The following is a 19,029-nucleotide window of genomic DNA, read 5'->3' on the forward strand; positions in this document are numbered from 1 at the left end:
GTAGAAAAAATGTGTGAGAGACAGAACAAGGAGATCAGGGAAGTATAGATCCAGTCCAGTTCATTCAGTCAAAATGGAAAAAATAACATCATACATACCAAAGAGGTTCGTTGACTGTCACGACTTTATTGTTCAGAAGGCCCAGGGGTTTGTTGTTGGCAACGCATTTATTTTTTCTGACAGAATCTTACTTACAAAATTGACTTGCTTCTTAGTCAGCAGTAAAATATTTAGTTGTCTATTTTGTTAGTTATTTTTTAAACTTCATTTACCACATTTTGCATGTGGCTTCCAAGGAGAAATCTGAGGTGAAATATATCTGTTGTGTCTTTACATCTGTTTTATTCTGTAATGACTTATAGGAAGTTCACTCAAGTCAGGCTCAGTATTGTGCTGAACTTTGTCTAACCCTCAATGCCAACAACCGAATTAGACCCCGTGTTTTTCTCGCTCTCCACTGGCCCTTTCATCCCTGTCCAGTGATAACACAGCCTAAATTAAAGCACCAAAGAATATTTCAAAGAAGTACACAGCGCACGAGCGCTCAGAGTCTGGGAGAGCTGACTTTAGAAAGATTAATCGAACTGCTGTAAGTTTCTTTGTTTACAGGGAAGTTTTCACGAGTAATGAATAGAGTCCTTTTCTTGGTAGTAATAGGAACCTAACGACTGGACACGAGATGGCCAAAAGGAGCATTTGTGTATAATATGACCATTGTAAAAGTGAAGCAGCTGAAGATGTCTACTTTTTAGTGACATAAATGAGACAATGAGACAAATGAGACATAACAAATGCATAAGCTATTATGATTTCTCAGATATAACGTAACTTCCTGGTAAATGCTTTTTCATAGCCCTGATTTTAGGATATGTTGGCTTTTAGCAATTTTTTGACCTATTTGATCCCCTTTTATGAAAAAATCAGCTTGAATAAAATACTTTGTCTCATTTAAAAAAAACATTGTTTGGTTTTATTTTCCATTATTTGTACTAGTGATAAACCATCAATGCATAGTTTCTCTCCCCCATTGCTTCCCATCTCTCCTTCAATGTCAATAAAGGCATAAAAAGAAAAGAAAGTGTATATTTACAGATAAATTAAATTATGAATTATTAATAACTAATATACCACACCTGAAAATCTAGTTTTGAACAAATATTTGACTGTTTTTAAAGTAGAAAAACAACATAGAAGACTTAGTAAAAGTTACATATTTTTTCTTTAATATTTAAATCAATAATATTTAGTATAACAAAAACAAAGATATAAATCAAATATAAGATTTATCATATAAATAATAATTGATGAATGAACAAATAAATAATGAATGAAATAAAATAAGTGACTACAATAATTCTACAGTAATTTCATTGTTATTGGTTCTTAAAAATCATTTTTCTTCTCTCAGCATTTTTCTTCTCTTTTCTCATACACTCTCGTACATTGAAACACATTGAAGACCAATGACCAAAAAATCAATATATGCTCACTTGAATGGCTGTCACATCTCTGGATTGAGGCCAGCGAACCCTTTTTCACTTCTAATCCAAGCCGAGTGTCATGATGCAGTTTCTTACTGAGAAAGGGAGACTCTGACTAAACCTCTTACTCGATGCACAGGCGCTCTGTTGATTCTCTCGGGTCCAGAATGTCAAAACCATTCAAACGTTTTATCCCCATTTCCTAACTGATTTCGTCTGCTCAATGTAAATATTCTCCAATAGAAAGCCCATGGAGACGGAGAGAGGGAGGGACTGGAACTAAAATTTACTCGTTACTTTTTTATGGTTGCAGTGGACAGTAAATACGGTTACCTTACATCTGAAATACGAATTGTTTTGCAAAAGAAGCTGTTTAAATCATAATTGTAAACTGATTGGCCTTTTTTGTGGCACCCTCTTTATATTTAATCTAGATTATTTTTAGAAGATACCAGTTTTTTAATGTTTCTCAATTATAACCCTTGCTAAGACTGTCTAGCTTTGTTATACATTATAAAATAAACAGTCACCAACAATCATTTCAAAAAGCTTTGAGCACATTGTGTGGTCGTTTCTCCTTACATTTTCATCAGGTAAATGTCTTAAATGCCTTTTTTTCCAGGTCCTTGCTTTTGGAGACAGTGCCTAGTTTGATTAAGTTGAATAATGAGCAGATCGCTGCAGCAGCGGCGTTCCCAAATGGTCCAGAACAGAAGTGGACTTTCCAGGCCTTCTGTCAGGCACAGCAGAAACAGCGAGATTCACTCATCCAGCAGCAAAAGATGGAGATCAGGTAGACAACCAGTTTCTGTACCAGTAAATGTCTCTGGAAAGTACTAATAAAAATCCATTTGGTCAAAATGTAATTCCTGTAGAATATTATAGCATATAGTCCTATTTGTAAAGTGACTGATACAATATATCAGCAGGTCCACACAAAATCTTTGCCCACAGTTTGACTCCCACATAGTTCTTTACATCCCCCACCTCTTGTGTTTATTAAATATTTTTTATTTGTCTATGCTTTCATCTACTAATTTGAATGAGGTTCTCCCAGCTTCACTTAATACTTTTTACAAATTAAAAAAATTATTGCTTTTAGCCCTGGTTGCTAATCCCAAATTATATAAGGTGAAGTATGAACCAGGACTTAAACCAAGACTTCTATTGAAATCCATTTCAGCTATGAAACATGCATATAATAGTTATTTATATTTAATCATATTTTAACTGTAGGTAAACTACATAGTTTATGCAGAGGGTCTTTGTAGAGAATCTGAAATCCAGGCCTAAAAGACCTAAAATAGGGCTAAAATAAATAATTATTATATATATAGATATGCGGTATGGCAGAGAAAACTTAAACTGAGCATTTCATTATTTTTTAAATCTTGTGGTATTGCTGTAGAAATTTAGCATTTGTTAATATTGGCATGAGTGCTAATTATTTCTTTGAGCTCATACATGGTGAATATCAACAAAAAATGACACTTTCACTTCTGTCAATACAAAAGCCGCCTTAGACGCTGCTGCAGACCACCAGCAAATAAAGCAGGACACTCACCATGTTTCATAAAGCATGATTGGCAGAAGTCTGTGTGTCCTGTGGTTCAAGCTGAGGTCTCTCATAGCTTGGAGGACTTTAGAGAATCCCCCCCAACCCTTCCGCCGCACACTCTGCACAAAGGGTCTTTTGCACACCCGTGGGGACCGCTGCAGACGTTTAACATCTGACCTGACCCAGTGTCAGTCCCAAGCTTTGGCAAGGTGAAGACTCTGCCGTCTGACCGCGATACAATGGTAAACCAATGCCCGTGTTGATTAGAGTGACAGACTGAATTGAGGGATTCATTTAATGTCATCAAACCACAGTAATGAAATGGAATTTATAACACTGAATTATAAAGAGGAATGTTGTGTCACTGCAAAAGCTGTGTTAGTTCTTCAAAATAATTCAAAAACAAAAAAATCCCGGTTTTTCTCTGAGGTAATTTCAGTTGTCAGTAAGTAGGGGAACTGTGCAAGGTCTAGGATTGTATTTATTTTCCTTGGCATGCTTTTTACAGCTTGTAATAATGTTTGGCTTTCAGAATGTCCGTTGCTGACTGTATATGCAAATTGACATTCATTTGTTTTAATGAGGTAATCAAATTAGCCACATCTCTGTGCTTGTGCTGTATTTGAACATGTTTTGACAGTAGTTTTGTTTCCCAGTACAAATGTACATTACATTGGACTCTTGGATGGATCTTTTTACGACTCTATTCTGGACTGAAGTGTGTGTTGGAGGGGTGCGGATGCCCCCTTAACCGTGTCAGAGGATTAGAATAGCAGGGACTCAATAGTGACAGAGCTGGTTTCTGATGTTGACTGCAGAGACGGGCTCAGGGGTCAGGGGCAGGAGGGGCGAACTAGCCATGGCTAATAGAGTAATTAAAGGGGTATTGAGACACCTTTGTAGAAACTTCCTGAAACACTTCATTATAGTTTTACATCCCCCAAGAAATGTCTTAATTCAGATGTTCAAATTTTCAACAAGATGTTGGTAAAACATAATAAGTTTCCATTTAAGATGACTTAACTGCATTAGTTATCATGAACTATTAATGAAAAGTACTTCTAAAGCATTTATTAATAATATTAAAATCAAAATCCGAACTAATCTAACATGAACTAGCCTAACAATGAACAGTTGTATTTTTATTAACTAACATTAACAAAGATGAATAAATACTGTAATAAATGTACTGCTCATTGTTAGTTAATATTAGTTAATGCATAATGCAAACTAATGTTATCTAATAGGAACTTGTAGTGTTTCCAAGATGTAATTTTTCCATAAAATACTTTTATGGGGCCATTTACACATATGCAATTTTGCATTTAAAAATGCTGTGTTATGTGCAAGATGCTGCAAAAACACTAAATGCAAACACATCGTCCAATGCATGTTTACAGAGAATAACAATGAAAAAGCAACGTAGTGGAATGCAAAAACGCTGTGTGTGAATGGTTCCTAATACATGAAATTTGTGTATTTTTGTTCTCACATTTTTCACGCAGTTCTGCGCCCTCGCAACATGATGCCCAGCTTCTTGCCATTGGTCACCAACCAGACCTGTTCAGATTGGCAGTGGACCAGCGTTACGCCCATGAATACGGTGACAGCTGTGTCACTGAAGATTTTGCACTGGCCGCAACTGCTTGTAGTCGTTCATGTAGGTTTTCTGAAGCATCTTTTTCACAGGGACCAAGTCCAGAGAAGCAACCTCGACATACTGCAGATTGGCAGAATCCACAGAAGACTCAACTTTGTCAATCTGACCTTGAGCTTCGATCTGCTGACTGCATGGAGACACAAAGTGAGAAGGAACCTGTTCAGGCACTGAACCTTAAAATGTATGACTCTCACACACAATATTTCTCTTACTTTGTCGCAGTAACGTTTACAGCATTTATTATCTGTTTGTAGAAATCATCTCCCATTATTTGAAGGTACCGGTACATTTAATTTTAGCTAAAGGTAATCAAAATAAAGCTCATCTTTAAGTCATTCATATGACATCGGAACCCTGCTGGGTCTCTCTCCAGATGTTATAGCGCCGATGAATCATCCAAGGCTTGAGTTCAGTGACATTCATTTAGTCTCTCATGACCTTGGTGAGTCATCAGATAAAATTGTCTTTTGTCTTCTGTGCTATCACTCAGAGAGGCAGCTGTGGTGATCCAGCAACGCTGGCGGAGGAGATGCGTATTGCGGAGACGTGAGGGCCTCCCAGACTTAATTGAAAAAACTAACACAAAATCAAGTCTTCAGAAGGTGGAAGATACCTGCATTGAGAGGCCTGAGAGGGAACGTGCTGCTGTTGCTATTCAGGTGAGACTCACAAAAATTCCTATGTTCAGTTTGGTTTTGTTCAAGGACTGTTTGATCTACAGCATCATATCTCTGGAAACGTGTTTTCCATACCTCCTTTTATGAATGCAATAAATAACTTGAATAAAATTAAATCATCTTCATTACACCTATTACTGCCAAGGGCTTGTTTTGAGTCGGTAGGTAGTGCTTTTGAAAAACAGGCTATTCCTTTCACATGTAACTTCTAAGGGATATTTTCTCTCTCTCTTTGTGTTTAATGAGTCTCTAAGGACTCGAACCGAGAGAAAAAAATGATTAATCAGATTCCAACGTGTCGCTGGAGTGGGAGCGCTAGGGTTCTGATCTGTTAAGTCTTTTTTTTCCCGCGGGGAGTACGCAGATTTAAAGGCATCCCGGTGTTACATTTGTCTTACAAAGCCAAAGTCACAGAAAGTTCAAACTGCAGACCTCGGGGCAATTAAACAGAGGTTAACATGTTTTATCTTCCTAATGGGATAACACACAATATTTATGCTTGCATGTGATTCATGGCTGTGTGTATTGCCCCTGCAGGCTGTGTGGAGAGGCTGCGTTCTGCGGAAAAGACTGGCCCGTGCTCTAGCTGCCGTTCAGATCACAGAAAGCGATGAGGACTTTGAAGAGGTGGACATGGAAGAATTCATTTTTGATGAGGTATGAGCAGATGCGTGGTGCTCCTGCCATTACGGTGAAGTCGGCAGACAGATAGCCTGGGCCACTGCGCTGACAGTCCTTTAACTAGCGCTCGTAGCCGTGAGGCGGGAGGCTGTCAGCAGTGATTAGGTATTGAAAAAGAACAGTCAATGAGCGGGAAAGAGGGGAAGGAAAACCTTGTTTTTCTTATGTCACCTGCTATTTTCAGCCCGTTTGCATCACGTTTACTCAAATTAACATTGGCTTAACCTATGAATTACGCTAAGTGAGCTCATCTGTGTAGCTTATTACGCGATTTATTATAGTGTATTACGATGTCATGTTAAATTGATCTGTATTATCATCTGAAAATTCAGGAGTTTTTCATAAGTTGGCTCTTCAATTTCTGCCTGTCACGACTTCAGGGGCGGGAAAAAAATCTGTTTTTGAAGTAGATACATTCTCAAGTGTTTGTCACACACATGAAACGAGTTCAGTGCTTTTAACTTAATGTGATCTGCTACTTGCGTTGAAGACGTAATGAAAAGAAAATGTATCAAAAAAAATCTTTATTAACTATGCAAATCCAATCGGATGCCATTTTAGAATAGCTGAGTACCAGCTCTTTTTAATTGTGTGTGCGTCTTGTTGTAAATAGAAAGCGCAGGAGGAAGACTGGATAACCCTGCATTCCTATTCTTCACCGGCCAGAATTATGCCATTTTCGGAACAACTGCCATTGCCAAAGGTAACAGCCCTAGGAACCCTCCTTCTGTCTGTGGGCCGGCACAATCAGAGTCTCTCTGGGTGATTAAGTGCCGAATTTATTGCCTCCAAAAACACAATTACTTTCTGGGCCGCCTCAAACTTCCTTCTCGTCAGCAGATGTCATTTTTCAGCACGGTGCTTTGTCTCCTGCGGTTTCTTTTCTTTAGCAAGAGCTGGCCTTTTCTATCACGGTAGCGGCGCTGTGATGTGATGCAGCTGCTGCTGTGGAGATGTAGAGATTGTCGAATGCACTTCAATGTTCTTAACCAAGATGAAAACTGAGCAGCAGAAATATTATCTATGCTTACATAAAATAATTGAAAGTTCACATCAAGAAAGTCCTTGGGCCCTATCATACACCCGGCGCTAGGTGCAACGCAAGAGTTTTTTGCTAGTTTCAGTCCGTCGCAGTTATAATTTTTACGTCCTGCGCCATGTTGTTTTAATAGCAAATGTGCATCCATGAGCATCCATGGTCTGAAAACGAGCTGTGTTCAGGCGCATTGTTGGCGCGTTGCTATTTTGAGGCAACTGAAATAGACTGCACCATTGACCAACTGAAACCTGGTCTAAAGTCAATGGCGCAATATTTTTTTTGTTATTTAAAGAGCACGTTAGTAATGTATGCCTATAGGTGGGTCCACAACGCGCGTACACTTTATCCCGTAGATGGTCTTCTCGCGCGCTAGAGAAGCGTTCAGTTTTTCCGCTTGCAAATTCCGCCATGTAAATAGCGAATCCGCCATGGCGCGAGCGCAACTGGCTTTTAAGGGGAATGGGAGATGAGACTCTGATTGATTTATTGCACGTTACGCCCAAAACACACCCATTACTTATTAAGAGAATAGGGACAACCCTTTTGGACCATGCGCCGGGCACACCGACCATTTTTCCCGTCGTTAAACTAGCAAAAGTGGATTCGGACATGCCCTAAGTGCACTTTAGACCATGCGCTTAGATCATTAAAATAGGGCCCTGTATGTTAGAAATGACATACTGATGCTATCTTTGATTATCTTTTTCGGTACTTACAGTCTCAACTCCTTCTTCCGATGCCACCAAAGACCCTATCTGTTTTTCCACGGCAACCTAAACATGCCTGGTCAGATAGTGAAGATGCAGCCTGCTTGGAGCAAAGCATGTCACCTCACCTTAGTAGCAGGTGATCATTTGGCTTAGTTTCTAATGCTCATGATTATTCAAATAAACATTTTGCTAATGTTTTCTTGCAATGTCTATGGTTTTCTGAACAAACATTTCCAGATCAGTCCTCAAAAAGAACAACATGTCCGAGAAATCAGAAAAAATCCTCAATGAATGGTTTGTTTCTATGCTCCTTTGTGCAGTCCTTTCAATAATAAATAATATTATTGGAATAAATAATAGTAAATTATTTTTAATTCTACATTAAAAAAAAATTGCCATTTTAGTTACTCTTGCTAACTTCTATTTCAGGGGCATCACTAATGAATCCACTGCCCTTCTCATGCTGAAGAGAGCCAAAAAAATGAAAGGCAGGAAACAGCAGGAGAAAAGATTATTGGGTAGGCATATCCATCCATCCATCCATCTTATGAGCTATACTTAAAACCATTCAACTTTTAATTCAGTAGATCCTATATGGAAAATCCTAAATCAGTGCATCTCAATCAGGGGGCCTGGGCCTACTAGGGACCTCTGAAATCTTCATAAGGGCCTCATCATGACTTACAATGATTTAAAATAAAGATTTCTAGACCTGGGAAAGTCATTTAAATCAATAAAATCGTATAATTCCATGTGCATTTTTATTTTTATGAATATACGTACACTTTATAATTAGGCCAAGCTACAAAATATTATAAGTAAAACATTTTTTATTTTTTTATTCTTATCCTTAATCCTTATCCAGTAAATCACAACTGGAAACAGTGACGGGGCCTTTGAATATTGTTGTGGACAATGGGGTTCTCAAAAAGTTTGAGAACCACTGTAGATTCCTTACAGTATTAGCATCCGGCATAGCCAGTGCAAGTACATTCCTGTCAGTAAAGTTACATTGCATTATAATACTGCATATTTAGTCTATTAAAATCACTACCACTAAAAAGGCTGCTATCATTCAATCTGTACTGACATTCAGAAACTTCTCTGTCTTTGGTGAGCAGTTGTGCCACACTTAGCATGGATCTTTTGATTCCATGAGAAGCTTAATCTGTCATAACAGCAAGCTGCTCCACCCTGTTCCATGCCTTGTCATGTTCGATTGGCCTGTCTGCAAACATTCTCACATATATTCCATCGTGTTTTGAGTTCCAAGGGCCCAGAATCAGCTTCATTACTAGGAGTTAGAAAACATCAGCGCTCATATGTTCAATGGGCCATGAGTCTAAGAAGAATCCCAGACACGGTAGTCCTGGCCCTGGTCTGGATCCTAGAGGGTTGGCCTGAAGCCGGCTTTGATCAAGGTCAGGAGTGCGTGACTCTAATGCCACAAATCCAATCATGGCCCCATCAAATGAGGGCCTGTGTCAAGCTCTCAGAGCCACTGCTCCATAGGCCCTTTGGTCTTGTAATGGAAAGTGAAGCTTTGGTTTCTGTCAGTTTTCTGTTTGCGCTTGTCTGCTCAATGAATCCTGCATTCGCATGAGCTCATTTGTGGCTGCGTTCCTGTCTGTGTTATGTGTTCTAGACCCAAATCTACGTCTGGCCCTGTTCAGGAGCCACAGTAGCCAGTTTGTTTCCACAGAAACTCAAAGAACACGTTTCGCTTTCAAGGACAACTTTAAAGGTAGGACTGTATATATACACCACAAACCAAATAAATCACTATATACATTTTAAAATGAATCACATTTCAAATGAATTACAATTTGTTTCTCTACATAAATGAACTGATTCACCTTATGAATCAGTTGGTTTATTATATGAATCAGTTGTTGTCATATAATATACAACAATTGATGGAGTTTGCACAATTTCCTGAATTCTGAGAGAACTGATCCATTTTTATTATTCCCCGTGGGCTGGATCCATACAGTCATTTGGGACACGCTTGGATCTATCTTGTGTGTAATACACAAAAACATACACATCGCTCGATCAAATTGAATGCACATGATGGGATCGTAAATAGCTAGCTATTAGGTTGTTTGGGATGGTGGAGAATAAACAAGATGATTGTATTTCAGGAGACTTTGTAGCGGACCTGAAGTGTGAAATTGAGTTAAGTACAGAGGAGGTAGGGCACTTAGGGGTTCCAGACTGAGAGAGAGTGCTGTCTGCAGCCCTTGTGCCACCCTAGGGGGGTGGGGCTTTCAGTGCGATGCTACCGAGCGTAAGAGATAAGGGATAGATGAAGGGTCACGTTAAAGAGCAGGGCAAATAAATGAAAAGATATCCTCTTGACATGCGAACGGTTGCTTTTTTTCTTGACTTTTTTGTTGTTGTTCCGACTCCTCCGCCAGTCCCATGGCGTATGTAAGCCGATACCCATTTTCAAGTGGGTTACTTCATGTCCAGCACATCCACAAAAGAGAGCTTGGATAAAATAAACACGAGTGAGGCGGATATCTCGGAAAGAATCTGTCACGGCTTCGGGGGGCTAATCACCTCCAGAAGGGGGCTTGGAGCGCTCGGCTGAAATGTAAGCCCCTGCTGGGGGAGAGCAGGGGAGCGGCGGCCAGCCTGTAGCCTGAGGCTTGGGGCCGTCCCTGGTGGGGTTGGGGTTGTGTTGCTGGTGCCTTCCGCAGGTCAGCAGAGGGGAAGAGCAGGTAGCCTTACCCAACCCCAAAGCCAGGACACAGTCCCATGATGCCCTGCTTATGTTGGTTTCAACATCTTTAATCTTAAGAAATACAATCACTTTTTTGTTAAATGCAGCGTAGTTGCTTTGCATTAACCTGCAAGTTTTTGCTGCTCTCCTGTGTTTAATTTACACCATGTGTCCTGTATTTCCAGTCTCCTGTATCTGCTGGGCTTGGCACTGTATCACTTCTCAAGTAGATGATGCTTTTGGTTTGGTTGGATTCCTTTGCAAGGAAATCTTGCAAGAGAGTCCACAGAGTCCACTTTTTGAATCAGTTGAAGGAGTTCAACTGACATATAATGTCTTACTTGGTTCATATGTGTAGCTTATCAAATTACTTGATTGTTTCTTTTTTTGCACTTGAGTCAAATAAATTAAAATAATCAGAGAGGATTTTTAAAACATCAGTTCTTAAATAAAAAAAAAGTTCAGATAAACCAAGCATTTAAATCTCACATTGAGATTCCCTTCATTTCGGTGTCCTTTTTTGATTGCTTCAAATTGATGTGATTGACAATGTGTGTGTATGTGTGTGTTGACCGCTGGTTGACCGCCTGTGGTCTGCTCTCTGGAGGTGAAGGTTTGACCCAGGGTAAAGGAAAGTGGGAGACAGAACCTCACGATAAAAGACCTGACCTCCCTCTTTGAGGCTACTCGGAGAACTCCCAAACAATCAAAGCCCCTTGGGTATGTCTCGTACACACACACATACACTCAAGAATCCCCCACATGCAAAGTGTGTCTTGTGGATAGCCTATGCGTGTGTGCATGGGGTGACTTCACTGCAGTGAAACAATTTAGGCATTTTGGACACCAAATTCCAGTTTAGTAAGTCAGACCCCAAAATAACTAGAAAATCTATGGAAGCAGTTTTGATAGACACGAGATAATTATTTGGTGAGATGGAATGTATATAAGCATCAAAATATGAAAGATCTATTGTGGATAAAATACTTTTTTTGTATTGTACTTTTTTGTTAAAAAAGTTTTTTTGTGTCTTTTTTCATTTTAAAGTTCCCTCTGAGGATGCATATATAATCTTAATGTGTTTTTGAACTTTCTCTCTCACTCTCTTGTTATTCTCGCTCTCTCAGTTGTTATCCTGGTTTTGTTAGGGCTAACCATGTGTCATTGCCTCAGTATTGGTATGAAGGAAGAGTAGGATTTCTGAAAATACCTGCGCAGTGACCTTAAGGGAATCATGTTGACCCGCTTCTCTGAACCCACCCCCAGCAATTCGGTTCTGTCATCCTGACCCTCCATGAAAGAGCTGATTCTCTGAGTCCTGCCACCGCCATAGCAGCACCACACTGCCTAATGTACTTAAGAGCCCTTTTAACAGCCGTGACTCCTGGGCCTCCTAATGTCCTGAGGGTGGGATAGATGGGGGGATGCGAGTTCGAGAGCTACTGGATGCTACATGTGCATGTGTTTCTATCATATAATATCTGTGGTTAACTCTGGAGGTCCTTCCCTAAAATCTGCGTGTTCACTGATATGATACACACAACTTCTACCCCTTTTTTTCTTGCAGTTTTGTAACTTTTCAGCAAACAATAATACTTTTTATGAACCTGTCTTAATGCACACCTTTTAATGAATCACTTTTTATGAACTCAAGTAACATTTTTATCGTTGTTAAAATAGAATTATATTGAATCTATAACCAGCTAAATGCTATAAATTAAATATTAATAATATACATAATAAATAATGTTAAATGATCATATAAACTTATGTACCAAATATTCTATTCTATTCTATTATAATACTTATTTTAAAATTCAGTGGCTCAAAAAGTATTTGGACACTTAAGGGACACAAAATGTATGATTATCATTGCATTAGATAAACTAGACAATATTAAACCAGTGGACATTTATTTTAAAGAAAAATAACATAAGCACCATTTTCAAGTAAAAAATACTTTAGGGCCAATTGGTTAAAGGTCATTGCAAAATGACTAAGTAAAGTTAGTTTTGAGAAAAGCATGATTTGTTTGCAAAGGCCATTTGGGTAAATATTTTGTTATTGAATGCAATGAAATTCATTAATTTTGTGTTCAAGTGTCAAGAGTCCAAGCCAAGTGGAAAGTTCTGTGGGTGATTTACTTACAATGCACACATTAAAGAACACAGCAGCAGCCGGATCATTTCCACAACGATCAATGTAATCTACCAAGAGCAGCGCAAATTACCGTCAGGTTTAAGACATGCTTTTTTGGGGGCCGTTAAATAAATACTAGTAAATCGTGTTGCATGATTCATTTAAATACTCTCCTCCGGTAAATGTTGCGTCTGAAAGGGAAACTCCTACAAATGCATATGCAAAATCACACTAATTTGCCCTGTTTAGTAAATCTGTCCGTAAGACTTTTCAGCACCAATAAATGTGGATTGCCTATTTCCCCGTTTTCTTGTTCAGCCCTTAGGGAGGAGTTAATCACTTGACATTTTTAGTGGATTTTCAATTAACCCATGACAACTGTAACCCATAAACCTTGTCTACTCTTTATTTTTTGGCAAAACCATGGAAATGACTTAAATAAATGGCTCATTAGTTCCAGCACTTGGCCGTCAGAAGTTGTTATCAATTCATGCTAGTCTCCACCGAGAACACATTTATTCTGAATTAAGGCTTTTTAGTGATGCATATTGACACTGTCCATAAATGTCCCTACTTCTTACATACTCATTTGTTTTTTTTATAGCTCAGATGACTTAAATATACACCGAACTGAAACAAACATTATTTTCATGTGCTCTCCAACCTCACAGACTTGTTTCTTCTGCTTCTTAGCTACAGTCCAAAACTACTCTTTTTTTTTTATTCACTTGGTGCTTATCAGGAATTGTCTGGCAAACAACCCCTCTTCTGTTTATTTCAGTAAATATTTAAATGGATGTGTCTGAAAAGAATATTTTGGGTACTTTTCTTCTTGTTTCATGTCAAATGCAGCTCACAAAGCAGCGAATGAAGTTTACAAATCACCGAAAGCAGAGGAAAAACAAACTTACCAGTGGCTCCAACCCGACACAGACTCTACAGGCACGGGACGGTGAGGCACACTGCTCTGAACTAATAGTTCACAACAATGATCAGTTACAGTGGTGACTTGTAAACGTACACCATCTCACATTTTGTGAATATGCTGTGGTGTGTTAGAGATAATCTATTCAATTACCTTTTTAGGGAACATTTCCTACCTGATATTGGCCATGATATTCTTAATGGTGGGAGAGTGCAGCTTGTGGTAAGAGCCATTTTTTGTCTTTCTGTACTTGAACTGTTCACTAACATTTATCTGAACACTTTTTTTTCACAAATCCTGTGCTAATTAACTGTGAAGTTAAATTCAAAGTAGTACTCGTGCAAATTTACTAACCTACAAACGTACTAACAATTGCTGCTGTAAATACTTATTTGAAGGAGAGTGAATTTTTTAATGTTTGAGTGTGTGAGACGTTGTCTATACTTCAATGTACCTGTTTTTTTCTTTTAGGCCATTGGGGACAGAGACGGTGTAGATTCGGGAGAAACATTTTGGGCTGACTCCACTGATGTCTCTCCACCTCTTAAAAAGCATACTCAAGCTCGGAGATACTCAGCAGAAAACAGAAGTGAGTGTTTTACTTAAGTGAATTAACATTAAAAAAATTGCTAACATAAAATAAATATAAAAATGTAAAAAACACATTATATCTGTTTGTGCCAGGTCTGTTTATATTTGGTAATACTGATATTTACCGAGAGACCAACTGCATATTCATGCAGTGAAATTTTTTTTTATTGCTTTAAGTTTTGCGTAAAAATATTGCTTAAGCAGACCATTTGCTTTTTAAATATTTTTTTGCTGATAAAAAAGCTAATGGAGTATGTAAAAGCCCATTAACATTAGAAACATCTGTGCCCTCATTGTTAATAATATCACGCAAGCAAAAAAAAAAAGAACGTTTTTGGAAAGCAGTGAAACTCCCTTCTCCACTTCTGAGTACATATAACTATTAAATATATATATATATATATATATATATATATATATATATATATATATATATATATATATATATATATATTACTGTTATCTCTTTTTCTGCTCCAGGTTTAGGTTGTACTCAGAACATCATCACCCTATAATAATTTATGAAATGTTAAGGGATGGGATTAATTAAGGAAGGATTTTAAAACACTGCGGACTTCACACAATGATGTGAGGTTAAATCATGTCAGTAAGGTGCCAAATCAAATACTGCACACAGAGTCCAGTGGGTGTGGCATGAAGCGCTCGATGGAAACTGACATGAATGTACACATCATCTGGCTCACTTGATAACCTATTACAACATCACACAAATCTGATTTCACACAATTGAAAACCACTCGACATCCCCATGCCTTTTGTTATATGGAAAAAAATAGGTTTGATCATTGTTTCCACTGGGGAATGTTTTTCCACTGACCAAATTTAGACAAGTGAATGCTTGATACCTTTTAGACAAAAATGTTTATATATATATATAAACAGTATATATATATATATATATATATAGATACATTTATATAGATACATATAGTAATCAAAAGTTTGTTGTCGCTAAGTTTTTAGCTTTTATGTCACTAAGAAATTAGCTTTTATTCAGCAAGGAAAATTGATGCTATTCTTCTGTTAACTTTTTATTCATCAAATGATCCTGAAAAAAAAATTCATGACAGTTTCCACAAAAACGTTATGCAGCACAAATGTTTGCAACATTGATAATAATAAGAGAGGTTTCTTTAGCACCAAATTTGCATATTCAAATTAATTCTGTAGGATTATGTGACACTGAAAACTGGAGTATTGATGCTGAAAATTCTCCTTTGTCATAACAGGATTTTTTTTTTTTTTTATGAATAGAAAACTGTTATTTCAAATTGTATATATATATATAATAATGATATATACATATACAATATGTGTGTATGTGTGTGCACACGTGTGTCAGCTTAGCAGACAGATGCCAGGGTCGATGAGGGGACGGGGGGGAAATAATCTCTCTTTCAGCAGGAAACGGTCAGTGAGAGACCCCTGACACCTCTCTGATTAAGTGCGAGCTCTGTCACACACTCTGTGCAACTCAGGACTCACCCTGACAAAGATCCCACTGAGTGACACAAGCAGGGCTCAGCGCATTTAACATAGTGATGTCGGGCTGTGAAGGCTTTTCACTGTCTGTCCTAATAAAGCCAAATTAGATTCCGCTGAAGATTTGAAAATGAAATCCACGAGGATGCTGACAGCCTGACCGACTGAATGACTGACTGGCTGTCTAAATGACTGAAGCCTTTCACACAGAGGTATTTATATAGGTGAATTATTGGAGAAGCTTATAGTGGTATGAAGACTAATTCTACAGATCAAAGAAAATTGAAATGCAAGATTCCTTTATAGATTAATTTTACAGTTTGTATGCTAAAGCTATTTCTCTATAATCCACAAATATCAGTACTCATTTTCTGAAAGAGAATGTTTTATTCCCGTCGCGTGTTAGCCTGTTTATCAGCTAACGTAATACAAATTTTCCCAGTCCATCATAGGCCTCTTGTGATTTGAATTGGATCAGCGTGAGCGATTAGGTCATGGGCACAAAGTTGACATGCTTAGTACCATGTTCAATTATAGTAAGGACTCTATAAATACTACTTAGCTTTAATGCAACAAGATACCCTCTACTTACTGGGGCCGAGCCATAAAGAACAGTTTAGGGAGCCATAAACGTTTTCATTATGTGTGTAGAGGAAATCTCCCGGTGCCTCATTTTTTGCCCTCTTTCAAAGGTAATGGGAGCAAAATGGCTGAAAACAATTTGTTTGGTCACAGCGGTTAAGTGAGTGTGTGGCCGTTTTATTAAATATCAGCCCACAGAATTCGCGTAACAACATTTGTCTCTTTGAATATAAACTTCCAGGGTTTGAAGTGCAATTAATATCCATCGAGGGCTGACGTCTAGTTTTTCCACTTTAATCAACACAGACAAGGAATAAATTAATACAAATGTAGTAAAACAATTACTACATTTGTAAAATGGGTTACACTTTATTTTAAGGTAACTCCATAACAATGTAAATAGACAAATAAGTACTGAGTAATATTAATTAACTACATGTACATACTATAGGGTTAAGGTTGGGATTTGGTTTAGGGTTAGTTACTTGAAATTATGCATAATTTACTGTTATTACTGTAGTAATGTGAAACTGTGACCTTAAAATAAAGTGTTTGCATAAAATGTATTGAATTTATTAAGAGCCAAGGAACAGAACAGTTAGCTTCAGACTACATTTGATCTTTGAAATGAAATAGAATTCTGTGTGGTAAGATGTGGTGCACGGTATCCTCCCGAATATATGAAGTTTTACCTGCTGTTTCGTTTTTGCCATGTGGGACTTCTTGCTGAGCGCAGCCATGGGTTCTACACGTGGAACACATCAGCTGCAGAAAAAAGCTTGCATTGTTCTGTGTTTGAAAGAACCGTGCTTGTTAGAAACACCAGAAATGTCAGTCAGAGTCTTAACAGGTATTTGAAAATGGATTAGCATTATTGAGGGTGTATTTTTACAAAATTATCTTTGTCTTCACAGAAACAGAAGTGCCATCACCCACCAGAGTCAATTCAGCTCCGATCCAAAAGGAACGCATCTCGTTCCGGGACAACCCAGTGCGACAAAGTGGAGGCTGGGGTGGAGGAAAGAAGAGGGCCAAAGTGAACAAGTAAAAAGATAACCACATCAGCTTGTGTTTGTTGCACTGAGACAATATTGATTCAGTTTGTTCTTTTGTTTTCACCCTTCGTATTTGCGGCCGTGTATATATTCCGAGTGTGATGGATGTCTTGTTGATGTAAGCCCTTAACAAGACTTACAACGCACATTTGATCTCCGCTGAAATTCCTTGCAGCTGCTGTTTTTACTAAAATCCAGCTTCCTCTTCTACAAATGAATTAGAAGCAATGGATGAGATACAGCCCAAATATCTGCAGGCGGTCACAGGATACGTATTGCTTTCAAGTATCACTCCATTTAACATGAGCACTGCGAGCCATGGAATGGGTGGAAACCATTTACAAATGACATGCTTAATATGCAGACAATGACAGGCAATAAAAACCAGCTTGTTCCTGTATTTAATTTACTTTTTTCTTTCCTTATACTAGGAATTTGTGTTGTTCATAAAGCTCAATATAAAATGATGCACATTTAATGAAAGTAAGCAAAATCACTTTCAATAAAGTATTTGGTTTGTACTCAGCTCTGCCTCAAACACCTATTTTTTGAAATCTCTGATGAAATGCATCTATGGCAAAACAGTCAGTTATCTAAGATAACAGATAATATCCTTCTTTCTGTATTTTAACTTTCTGGCACCAGTTTAGGGTTCATTTTGTATGCTTAGAAATGATAAAATAGCCTAAATCTTGAGAATGGGGTGTCTTATTAGTGGGAGTTTTGGCATTTGGTTTTGGATACACGTCCCATATTGAGTAGAGTACATTTCCAAGTTTCCACTTTTGCTGAATCTCAGAATAACAGACTGAATTTTGCAGACTGATGCCAGCGGGTAATTCATGCCAGTTGTTACCCACAGAAAACATAGGCAAACCCTGAGAGATAATCTTTTCAACTGCCAGCAAGAGCAGATCTGCATAGGTTAGTAAAACCCTTCAGAGCCATATAAAACCTATTGGTTTGTTTGGGTTTCTAATAGACTATGTTGTATTTAACTACCCAGGAACGCATTATGGGGAAAATAAATAGCCTACTCATTGAATAATCCTTCACACTAAAATGAAAAGGCCTTTCAAACCAAATTTCACATTGCAAGCTCAATGCATCTGACCTGGGCAGCTCAATCACAGCAGCTGGAAGAATGGACTGTGGCCACAAACCGTTTATTATCATTTTAATTACATAAGTGACTGCAAAGGCGTATGTACACAAACCCAGCTGACACTCTCGTACTGAACTCTGACTTTCACCAGAGATTCATTCTGTCTATAGTACATAAGAGAGAGAGAGAAACAGAGAGAGGCAATAAACAATGGCAAACATGTCATTGGCCTGAAAGCCTCATGTGGCCTTTACAAAACCATTAAAATGATGTAAGAATGTACCTTCATAATAGAGAAAATCATCTGTACCAGTTTGACAGATATCATATTAGGGAGATCCCTCTGTCATTCCGGGTTATTATATCTGAAACTAAAGCCATACAAAAAAAAAAAAAAAAAAAAAAAAACATTTTCTATTTAAATTTTTAGTTCAACTTGATTTACTAAAATGAATAAAAACTAGACATATATATAAAAAACTTGATTAACAAAACAAAACAAAATTACAAAAAGTTTACCTGAACATTCAATTAACCGGAAAAATGTAAAAAATATGTATATAAAAATATAAAATGTTATTCAAAATATTAATAA

General features: G+C 37.8%; 1 protein-coding gene and 1 long non-coding RNA gene across 2 annotated transcripts in view; one reads left to right on the forward strand and one right to left on the reverse strand.

Annotated features, from left to right (window-relative positions):
* lrriq1 (leucine-rich repeats and IQ motif containing 1) overlaps nucleotides 1-17,854 on the forward strand; it is a 28,612-nt gene extending 10,758 nt beyond the window's left edge. The window contains exons 14-26 of the mRNA XM_082182023.1: nucleotides 2,104-2,274; nucleotides 4,545-4,880; nucleotides 5,190-5,358; nucleotides 5,914-6,033; nucleotides 6,671-6,760; nucleotides 7,815-7,942; nucleotides 8,044-8,100; nucleotides 8,236-8,324; nucleotides 9,452-9,550; nucleotides 13,526-13,625; nucleotides 13,760-13,820; nucleotides 14,070-14,187; nucleotides 17,189-17,854. Of these exons, the coding sequence (XP_082038149.1) occupies nucleotides 2,104-2,274; nucleotides 4,545-4,880; nucleotides 5,190-5,358; nucleotides 5,914-6,033; nucleotides 6,671-6,760; nucleotides 7,815-7,942; nucleotides 8,044-8,100; nucleotides 8,236-8,324; nucleotides 9,452-9,550; nucleotides 13,526-13,625; nucleotides 13,760-13,820; nucleotides 14,070-14,187; nucleotides 17,189-17,322 (1,672 nt within the window). The 3' untranslated portion in view covers nucleotides 17,323-17,854. The remainder of the gene's footprint in view (nucleotides 1-2,103; nucleotides 2,275-4,544; nucleotides 4,881-5,189; nucleotides 5,359-5,913; nucleotides 6,034-6,670; nucleotides 6,761-7,814; nucleotides 7,943-8,043; nucleotides 8,101-8,235; nucleotides 8,325-9,451; nucleotides 9,551-13,525; nucleotides 13,626-13,759; nucleotides 13,821-14,069; nucleotides 14,188-17,188) is intronic.
* LOC309507683 overlaps nucleotides 1-19,029 on the reverse strand; it is a 203,015-nt gene that overhangs the window by 108,036 nt on the left and 75,950 nt on the right. The gene's annotated exons all lie outside the window — the stretch shown is intronic.

The sequence above is a fragment of the Leuciscus leuciscus genome (assembly GCF_965113295.1).
Source record: "Leuciscus leuciscus genome assembly, chromosome: 10".
Classification (NCBI taxonomy): Eukaryota; Metazoa; Chordata; class Actinopteri; order Cypriniformes; family Leuciscidae; genus Leuciscus; species Leuciscus leuciscus.